At 41.3% G+C, this 10,297-nt stretch overlaps 1 protein-coding gene and 1 long non-coding RNA gene across 2 annotated transcripts; one reads left to right on the top strand and one right to left on the bottom strand.

Moving 5' to 3' along the window:
• Positions 1-2,880: 2,880 nt before the first annotated feature.
• LOC145435862 (uncharacterized) lies at positions 2,881-3,319 on the bottom strand. The gene is made up of 2 exons (XR_013914070.1): positions 3,103-3,319; positions 2,881-3,047 (listed from the first exon to the last, which is right to left on the bottom strand). It is a non-coding gene; the product is annotated as an uncharacterized LOC145435862 (long non-coding RNA).
• Positions 3,320-5,602: 2,283 nt separating this feature from the next.
• On the top strand, positions 5,603-7,505 carry LOC145435861 (guanine nucleotide-binding protein-like 3 homolog). The gene has a single exon (XM_080313128.1). The coding sequence runs from the start codon at positions 5,672-5,674 to the stop codon at positions 7,484-7,486; it is 1,815 nt and encodes a 604-aa protein (XP_080169254.1). The 5' UTR covers positions 5,603-5,671; the 3' UTR covers positions 7,487-7,505.
• Positions 7,506-10,297: the final 2,792 nt, after the last annotated feature.

Genomic DNA, 10,297 nt, shown 5'->3' with positions numbered 1-10,297 from the left:
GCAGCTTAGAGGGAACATTGCACCTCACTCAGCTCTACCGGTAAATGTATTCACGTGAGCAGAGAGAGGATAAAAATTGATCTCAATTTACATGCAATTTCCGATGATATTGACCAATTCAATCATTAATTAGTGAAATTTTTCGCACTTTGCGCGACTAGGCGAGAATAGCTGCCTCAGCAAATGGTCACCCAATGTAGATACCTAATAGGCTATCAGCAAATAGCGGACAGCCTAATGGGGGTATGGAAGTGAAGTCCCCCGGAAGTTTGGTTTATCACCCGATGGGGGCCCAGGACCAACGTTTTTTGTTTGGGGGGGGGGCTGACGAAGTGCTGTTACGGCCCTGGTAACGAATAATTGTACCTGCGGGCACACCCAAATATGTTTAATTATTAATTACGTGCCCTTTATTTTCCTATACAACAGCTCACTCAGTGCTACTGGTAAATCTGATTACGTGGGCTGAGAGGATAAAAAGTTTATAGCGACTTATATTTGTAATTACCACCTATTCATTCCTGTATTATAGAAAATTTTGGTACCTAGGGCGACCAGGCCGCACAAACTTTGCTGACCATCAAAATCAAGATATGGGGTTCGTGGGGGCGAAGCCCTCAGAAGTTCGGTTTATCACGCTATGGGTGCGCAAGGCAATCGTTTTTAGGGGGGTTGACGAAGTGCTGTTACGGCCCTCCCTCTTACTCATTGTATTTACTACATTCCTTACAATATGAAGTTGGGGGGGCGCTGGAGCACGATAATTTTTGAAAGGGGGCGCTGGAAGAAAAAAGGTTAAGAACCACTGCACTAAAGTTATCGGAGGGATTCGGGGTCTCGAAAAACACTATCCGCTCATCACTGGTCAGTACAACGCTGCAAAACAGTCGCATGACGTACGTTTCCACCACTGTGCGATTCATAATTCCAGACGTCGTGCCCCATATGAGTAACTTTCGTTAGTTTAGCATCTGCTACACATATATATAGGTGTCTGATTCGGGAATATCAACATTTAGGGTGGCTTACAGACCTGCCGGACGATTAGCCTGATCCACGAAATATTCGATTGGTGCGATTATCTCGATTCATGCGCTACATGACGTTCCTTACGGCGTATTACGACGACTCACGTGTATGATTTTTTAGCTCTGATCAGTGATCAGTGTTGCCAATTGGCGCATTTGGGAGCCGAATTTCGGAAATTTGGCTCTTTTAAAGGTCGGTTGGCAACGAAAAATTACGTTTGGCGCATTTTACTATCAAATTATTTGAGAATTGAAACTGATGTAAAGTCGAATCGCTCTTCTTTAGTTCTCGTTCTAACCTTGGATATTAGGATTTGCAGACCTGTGTCATCATTTAAGCGGCTTATTTCCATCACAGTGCTTCTCTCGTGCTCCATATTCTAGATCAGGGGTCACCAGCGCGGGCCTAAGGTAGCCCGCAAGGACCAGATGAGTCGCCCGCCGGCCTGTTCTGAAAAAATGGAGTAATAGCTCTCACCAGTGAGCTTTTAAATAATGAGATTTATTTATTTAGCTGTTTTTGTGTCAATCACACGAACATGTAACTTAGTTATTCCCGTCATTTACCCGCTTCAATATTTTACTTTTTTTTGGCTGTAACTCGTTTTGTGTTGACAATAAAGAAAACTTTCTTCTTAAGACAGATAGAAACATGATGTTTTGGCCGCTTTTGAGCTATATATCATGACTCTACGAGCAGTGGTTGTCGGGTTGTACAATTTTACCCCCTCGTGCGCAGAAATTGAGGGATTGCCGGCTGTTAAATAGGTGGAATTCCCTAAAGTCAGTTTTTATTGCAGTTTGAGGTCATTTGTCGAGATTTAAGAACTCTCTTTTTTCGATTGAAAAAAAAAGTTATTTTCACTACACTCTAATGTAAAAGTGCACAGGCTGTGGACAACGTATCATTTTTGTGTTTTAGGTGTAATTTATAGGCATATTGGTGGAAATCGAAAATAGTTGGCTCCTTGAAGGTCAATTTGGCACATTTTGGAGAGCAATTTAGCTCTTTTGGACCACCAGCAGTTGGCAACCCTGGCTCTGATTATTCGCATCAATCGCTTGCTTTGTTTCTTATGCGTGTTAATATCTGGAGGGGGAGGGATCAGTTCTAACCTGTAGTATAGTAGTAGAGTGAAAATCATGGTTGCTGTTTTGGATGTATACAAATTGGTATTTAGCTTTTTGATTGCTGTATGTTCCAGTTCTCTGAAGTGCAGTAATTTGTATACCGGTAATAGAATTTCGTTTGGCGTAAGCCGTAAGGTTGAAGATTTTCATACTCATTTCTATTTTCCATAATATTTGGAATCTGTATCGGTGGTTCACTGGTTCTTTACCTTGTAGTAACGGAGGGCGGACGTCAGAATATAGGCTATACCGTACTTCTATTCTTTTTAAATGAACAAGTATATTGCCATTGGTCTACCGCGGTTACTGAAGTGGAAATTTTTTATATTTTTGACTAGTTCTATATCTATACATTCCTAATTTTGTAGAGTAGAAAGTATACTAGTTTTTGTCACGAGTTATGTGACCACTGACCAGTATAAAGTCCGCTGGCTAAATTAGAATTTAGTTTATGCTCTGAGTACAGAAGTATAGATCAGTAATGTTCGCAGGTTAATTTGCAACGTAGTTTGTACTCTAGCTCTGGTATAAAAGTAAACCAGAGATGATAGTCAGCTTGTCTACGTATCTCCGCCTGCTGTTGCTTTACTGTCTTTAAACTGTTGCTTGAAGACTTGATGGTATTTTCCTATCTTTCCAAAATCTTATTTAAAGGGATATTTCATACTTGTATAGGCCATTGCTGACCCTGACCAGACCTCTGATGGTGGTGGAATAGACCGACAGTTGATTTGATTTATTATTTAACTTACAACAAATTGTATATCAACGTGCATTGTCGTCTGTCTTCGCATGACCACAAAGTATATACAGGAATAATTCGATATTCTGTCGAATATCGAAACGTTGGTGTTGAGATTGACCTTGTCCAATATCCACTTTACATGTCTGTAATTAAAAACATGTACGGTAGCCATTACCGTATGGAGTACATAATACTTACCTTAGTTATAGCCCACCACGCGTTTTATTAGCATACTCAATTGCACCATAGGTTGTTCACGTACACACACGTCGCCCATGGCTTTCGTTGAAAATGGCGCAGAGCCATAAGCGCCAAGTATAGCTTCTACGCCACTGCAGGGCGGTAGACTATATAATATCCTGTGTAGTGGGAGCACAGGTGATGAAAAGGTGAAACACTGTTCAATGTTCATTTAATCATATTCATATGGAACACTGATAAGTGGTAGTCATGGGGAACACTTTTCGTTGTGGGTCGGAAAGTAGACCAAACCTCCCTATTTATTTACATAATACCCATTTCTCCTTGTTATAGCTTTGACAAGCCATCATGTATAGCCTATTTGTGTTTGTATTTAGTTAATTTTTTATATTCATATCAAAAATAGTACAGTATTCATTTTATGTGACGGCCATTGTTGTAGACCCGACTTAATAAGATCTTGAGTAGGCTACTTACCGGTGTGTACTGTTAAAATATGGTGCAGTACTGCAGTCAATCCCACTAGTGCTCAATGTATTGTTCCCAAGGTTTTGCGTATTGTTGAATATGATCATAACCCATGTTAACTTAGAAGCTTGTGCAGAAACAATATATACCTTATTCCCAGGTCACATGCCACACTTTTACAATTTAGCTTTCTTGATGTCTCGCCAGTATTATAGCAGATTTTGTGGGTTTCGCTGGTCTATCACTGTCTTCTCGTCTTTGCTGTTATGACCTGGATCTAGAGGGTCAGGACATGCTCATTCGTGATCATGTTCGTAATCTCGTTCGTGTTCGGAACTTCGCTCAACCGAACAGAATATTTATCTTTGCGATACGTATTACATGTTTTGTTCGTACTCGTGACTTCTGTTCATGATGAGTTGGAATTGGGAAACTTAACACTTGGTTTCGTATGAATGAACTGAGAAGGATTCCTTGATCGCTTGACTACCCATCTAAATTTGTTACCAGCAAATTCTGGGACTTAATATTGAAGTGCAAGCAAAAGTCCAGACAATGAGCTCAGAATTTGTGGAATGATGATTTATTTATGATTTGATTAATTATTTGCTCGAAACGAATCAAATAGTTTTTGAGACCTAAATGTTCCTTATAGCAGCCCGATTATGACATGGCAATTACCCTGTGCTATCGCCAATGCCATACCTGTAATTGTTTTCATCGTCACGGCTATCTAGCAGCAATTGAAACAGTAAGGGCGCTTTCTAATCGCAAATGCTTGTCTGCAAGCCAGTTCAAAATCTTATAAAGATCTTTAATACAGCATCTTGCGGTAACGACTACTATGTTATTTGTTGGCATGCAAATGAAATTTGGAGCTATCGAAAGCATTGAATCCCAAAATGCGCTCAATACTTTACTCACAGTTGACTGGGATACTTTCAAGAAATCTTTGCTGCAATTCTGAAAGCTTTCTGAACCGAGCATATTAAGAGATACTAAGACTCGGTGCTGTGAGGTTATGTCTGCCGAACAATGACCTAATGGCTCCATGCTATTCTTTACTGCTGAAAATGAACACAAATATTCGATTTCAAATTTTATCATTTTAAATTCTCTAACGATTTTGTTGTCGCTTTATTCGCCCAAGTCAAAATATTCCCGTTCTTGACATCCTCCAATGTGCGATTATCTACAAAGAAATAACGGGCAGCTATAATGCCGAAATAGGTCTTCTCGAAACAGATTAGTCTTCCCGAATCGCGATTGTAGGGACACGAATGGTATTTAGGGCGGTGATAATAAAGTTAGCTGATCCAGAAGAATGCTAATCGTGTGAATAAATACTGCTAATCGCGACGCATAAAGTTGAAAATGTTACGCGCGATGGTTGGTCAAGGTGTCCCCGAGTTTTCAATCCAGTTGCGTTATATGTTGCATCATAATGCTAAACATGCGTTATTGACTAACAGTTTTCAATTTGTTTATAGAAAAAGCAGCCAGTTGATAGCGATACTGCCACTGTAATATGTCGAATTATCATCGCGAAATGAAAGTCGTGTCCAATTCATTCGGTACAGCTAAGAAATGGTTTATAGAGTATTGATATCGCTCTGCAATGGCGGGTACATAATTTGTTGATTGTTTAGTGAAGCTATTACCTAGGAGACAATCGGCACGGTGATTATCGCAAATATTTGTGCGTGCGAATGGTACGCAGTGTATGCAGTTTTTTTTAGATAAAGTTATCTATAGTTTGTTCCGGTTTGTTAAATCATGAGATTAACACTGACAATTTGTGATCAACCGATTTCCTTAATCCTGGGGTGCTAAATCCTGAGGAACGCGATAATCGACTTTATTGCTAATCCAACTTTATTATCTCCTCCCTGAGTTTTCGTGGTGTGCCGAAGATATTTGTCCAAATTCCCGAAGGTGTTTTCATTGTGTTCGTGATAAGATCGCATGGAATATCTATCGTAGAAGATTTTCGCGAATACCGAAGATTTCCATTCTTACGAAGAGCATGTAATAACCCCCTGTTCTTTGTCATGATCTATCATAGCCTACAATTATTTATTGATAGCATTAATGAATCATGAAAAGACCGAAGTTGAAGAAAGCCAGCAAGCGTATGACTTGTAGCAAGCGATTCAAGATCGAAAAGAAGGTCAAGGAACACAATCGCAAGCTTCGTAAACAATCAAAAAAGTCCGACAAAGCGCGCACTAAACGAAAAGACCCCGGGATACCGAACGACGCCCCGTTCAAGGAGAGTATTCTGAGAGAGGCAGAATTACGAAAGCAACGTAGAGAGGAAGAGAAGATCCGGCAGAAAGAAGAAAGGCGGAAAATGTTTGACAAACAACGCGATCTCAAACTGGCGGGAAAAGATCTCAACAGCCTGAAGAAAGACGCGTTGAAAAGGCAGAAAGAATTCAACCGTACGAATTTGTTTCTCGCGGAAATACCGCAAACGCCACAAAATGCGAACGAGGTTTCGCGCCGGGCATACTATCGCGAGTTCAAAAAGGTTCTCGAACAAGCCGATGTTATCTTGGAAGTTCTGGACGCGCGCGATCCGCTTGGGTGCAGATGCCTCGAAATGGAGAAGGCCATACTCTCGTCTGGCACCGACAAAAGAATCGTTCTCGTGCTGAACAAAATCGATTTGGTGCCAAAAGAAAACGTGGAGGCATGGTTGAAGTATTTACGGCGAGATCTGCCTACTGTCGCCTTCAAAGCCAGCACGCAGAATCAGAAAGACAAACTGTCCCAAAATCGATTGCCGATTCAGCAGTTGAACCGTGAGCTGCTGTCGAACTCTCGAAAATGCCTGGGTGCTGACAACCTGCTGAAAATACTCGGTAATTACTGCCGTAACGTCGACATAAAAACGGCGATAACGGTGGGCGTAGTGGGATATCCAAACGTTGGTAAAAGCAGCATTATTAACAGTTTGAAACGAGCGAAGGCTTGCAATGTAGGATCAGTGCCAGGCGTGACTAAATCAGTACAGCCTGTCACCATCGATAAGAACATCAAAATTCTCGATTGCCCCGGTATTGTGTTGGCGTCTGGTAACGACACGGTCAAAGTTTTGAGAAACTGCGTCCGAGTGGAGGGTTTGGATGATCCCGTAACTCCTGTGGACGCGATTCTACGGCGCTGCAACAAACAACAAATAATAATGCATTACGGCGTACCGGATTACGAATCCACCAACGAGTTTTTGTCGTTACTGGCAAAACGTACCGGTAAACTGAAACGAGGGGGAATACCTAACGTCACGAAAGCGGCCAGGCACGTGCTACACGATTGGAATAACGGCAAGATTAATTATTACACTCATCCGCCGCAAGATGATGACAAAGGCTCTCACTTGTCTGCCAATATCGTGACGCAAATGGCGAAAGAGTTTGATTGGAACACGCTCGAAAACGATAACTTGGCGACATTAAATGCCGTGAAAGGCAACCCATCTTTGTCTGCTGGCGTTGTGTTCGAATCTGTGCTACCAGGGCAAATGGAGCAAGATGATACAGACGATAGTGAAGACGAAGATTGTGAAAGTATGGAGGATAGCGACGGTGAATTCCCAGTCGCTAACATCACCATTAATGCGTCCAAAAAGAAGAAAGCAGGAAAAACTGACGTTCCTGTCGACGAGGGCTGTAAATCAGCGATCAGATTCGTGCCGACCGACGCCGAGGTGGAAACGTCTGGTAGCAACATCCAGGCCAACAAGAGTATGAAGGATCAGATGAAGAAGCAAAAGAAGAAGAAGAAAAGAGCAGATGCCTTGTCGGAGAAGCTGGGCGATTCGTTGGTGTCTGCGATGGACTTGTCGGGCCCTGGTGAAAATGATGGAGATGAGGATTATGATTTTCAGTCCGATTACATGATGAAGTAAATGGTGTTGATCTCTCGTTCCTGTTGTCTGTAGTGTTGTCTTCTGAGCATCTCAGAGTAGGTCGGTGATTCTCAAACTGTGTCCGCCGTAGACAGACTTGTGCAGACTACTGGATTTTCGAGATACACAGGTAGTCCTAGAACTGCTCACTTCTCAAAACTCACAACTAACGAGCTTTGAGAATACACAACTAACTAGATTCGATATTGAAACAAATGATAAATTTGTGGTTTATCGGAATAACGAGTTTTCCACATGGCATCAAGACAGGATTTTAAGTTTGAAAGGGGACGGATATCGACCCCGTAATCCCACCCCCTGGCTTGGGCACTGTTAGTATTGATGACTGAGCTAGCAATGGATGCAAGAAAATCACACAATAGAGCACTGGTATTACAATCAGGGCTGTGGAGTCGGAGTTTGGCTAATTTTCGCTTGATGGAGTCGGAGTCGTGAAAACTGTGGTGGCTGGAGTCGGGGTAAAAATACTGACTGGAGTCGGAGTTTGTGAAAATGACCCTGACATAGACTCCGACTCCAACTCCTTCATCATGAAAACAATTGCAAAGGTATATTTAAATTACTAATAATAACTATAATAGGATTTTTATGTACCATCAATCACTGTTATTAGTAACGATACTGATCAGGGGCAGCCTAAATGTGGCCTGCGAGAAGGTTTTTTGTGTGGCCTGCAAAGTTAATCTCGAAATTCGATTCAACATCTGGTAAAATTGCAAGGCCAACCAAAATTTGATTTGTGTGACCGCGAAATTTGACGATGACTGAAACATCAGTTCTGACGCTTTGGCGTAACCAGGGGCCGGCCACATTCATCGTAGATCTGCGTATAATATATGACCATAAAGTAGAACAGGGGTGGACAAACTACGGGCCGCGTGCGGCCCGCAACACCGTTCTGTGCGGCCCGCTAGAGTCTAAAGAAACTTGTTAAAGATATTGATAAAATGCGTACTAGAATCGAATTAATGCAGCGACTTGATTAAACTTTTTCTTAGTATATTTAACCATGATAATTTTAAGGCAGTGGTTGTCAAACTGAGACGCGAAGCTGAGCTCAACTGAAAAATTTTTCACGCTCCGCCCGATTTCCATCCAATTCATGATTTTTGCTCTGTAGTGGGTCTGAATTTCATATTTCAAAATCTTTCATCCACAGTCGTAACCTTCCATGCCATTAAACTATCCGTTAGGTCTGCCAGCATCCTAGTTACGATTTGTGATATGACGATAAGAGGGGCGCGTCTTAAAAAGTTCGAGAACCACTGTTGTATGGTAAATACTTCCTATATCATTTCTTTGTTTAATGTCTGGCGCGACAGCCCGATCTCACGGCCCACGAAGTTTGAAAGGTTTCAACTGCTAAACATCACAGAAATCCTAAATGATATTGACATAATTCGGATCACGAATGTGATTTGAGATTGGCCAGTCTAGTTTTGATTATTTCAGTTCTCTGTATGCGTGGAATTAGGGTATTTATAGTTTATCTACACATAGTATAAGCGTGTTTGAGGCTAACATGGTTATGATGCTGTCAGCATTTTGTGACCTGGAACTGAACCAAAAGTGAAATTAGTAAATCTATTAACAGATCGCTGCGCACAGATTTAAATTTCAATCCCGTTCTAAGAATCGGGACAACCGACTTTCATCTTTATAGTTTTGTCAAATTGGTTATTGAGGTCGGCCATCCTATGAAATCTCGCCACTGTTTCTGACGTGTGTACGATAGCATCAGTGCAATGTTTATTTTGCGCATGCATATGTATTATCGCCATGTCCTCACTATATAATCAAATAACAATATTGCGTATTGGTTTATGATCCAAATTTTATAAGTGCAGCCTGCGAATGAATTCAGGTGTTGAATGCGGCCCGCGAGCTCAAAAGTTTGCCCACCCCTGAAGTAGAATATTCCGTAGCAGATTTATTTGACTTGAACTTTTTCTTAGCACTTCGCATGATTTATTGTCACATTTCTTGCATTTAGTATTGGAACCCCTCCTGGAAATTATAAATACGCGTAATTTACAGAATTGAGTCCAACTATACTCGCAATTAGGAGACAACGTGTCGTGCAACAATAAGCGACTTCGCTTGTGCGCTCGAAGCGAGATCGTCGGCGATGAAACATTTGCACAAAATGACAGAGGCATGATCACCGAAACCGTCGATATTGCTATGTCTAAAACGCCAAGTAATCCTGTCCTTGCCAAACGAGCCTATTGCTATACAGAGGCGACCCCCAATATATGCAAGTAATATATTTATTGATCGAGTTCATTCATTACATTTAAAAACAATTCGTGCTTCGCGCGACCAGGGCATGCATGACTGCACAGTGCACACCGTACAGTTTCACACGGAGTTTTAATGACATGATTGATATCAATTTTAAAGCGTATTTATATAGCCTAAGTCTTGTTTTCAATGTTACCTAATTCGGTTCGTTCCTATCGGACGACTAAAAAAAGGTTATCAACATTCAAATCTCGTGTGGCCCTTTGGCCGAAAAGGTTGGCCAACCTTGACGTAGATAAAATTGGACGTTATTTGCAAATTACTATTCAGTTGCATAGAGAAAGAAAGAAGCAATATGCATCTTCGCGATGCAATCACAAATTGATGCGATTTTTAGAATTATACCATGATATTGTGACTGAACAAATATATCGCCTGGTTGTAAAATTGATGTAAATATAACCAAACGCTCCTTCCCACTAGACAAAATTAAAATTATTTGTAGTGTAGCTTAGTTGCTTAGGTCGAATAAATGATCAAGAAAGG

The sequence above is a fragment of the Botryllus schlosseri genome, chromosome 3, assembly GCF_051294905.1.
Source record: "Botryllus schlosseri isolate E-star chromosome 3, Bs_hap1, whole genome shotgun sequence".
In the NCBI taxonomy this organism is placed as follows: Eukaryota; Metazoa; Chordata; class Ascidiacea; order Stolidobranchia; family Styelidae; genus Botryllus; species Botryllus schlosseri.
The sequence above is the reverse complement of the archived record's forward strand: the minus strand, read 5'-3'. Positions and strand labels throughout refer to the sequence as shown.

Excerpts from the sequence above, each read along its gene's own strand:
- LOC145435861 (XM_080313128.1), top strand. The coding sequence starts at position 5,672 with ATGAAAAGACCGAAGTTGAAGAAAGCCAGCAAGCGTATGACTTGTAGC.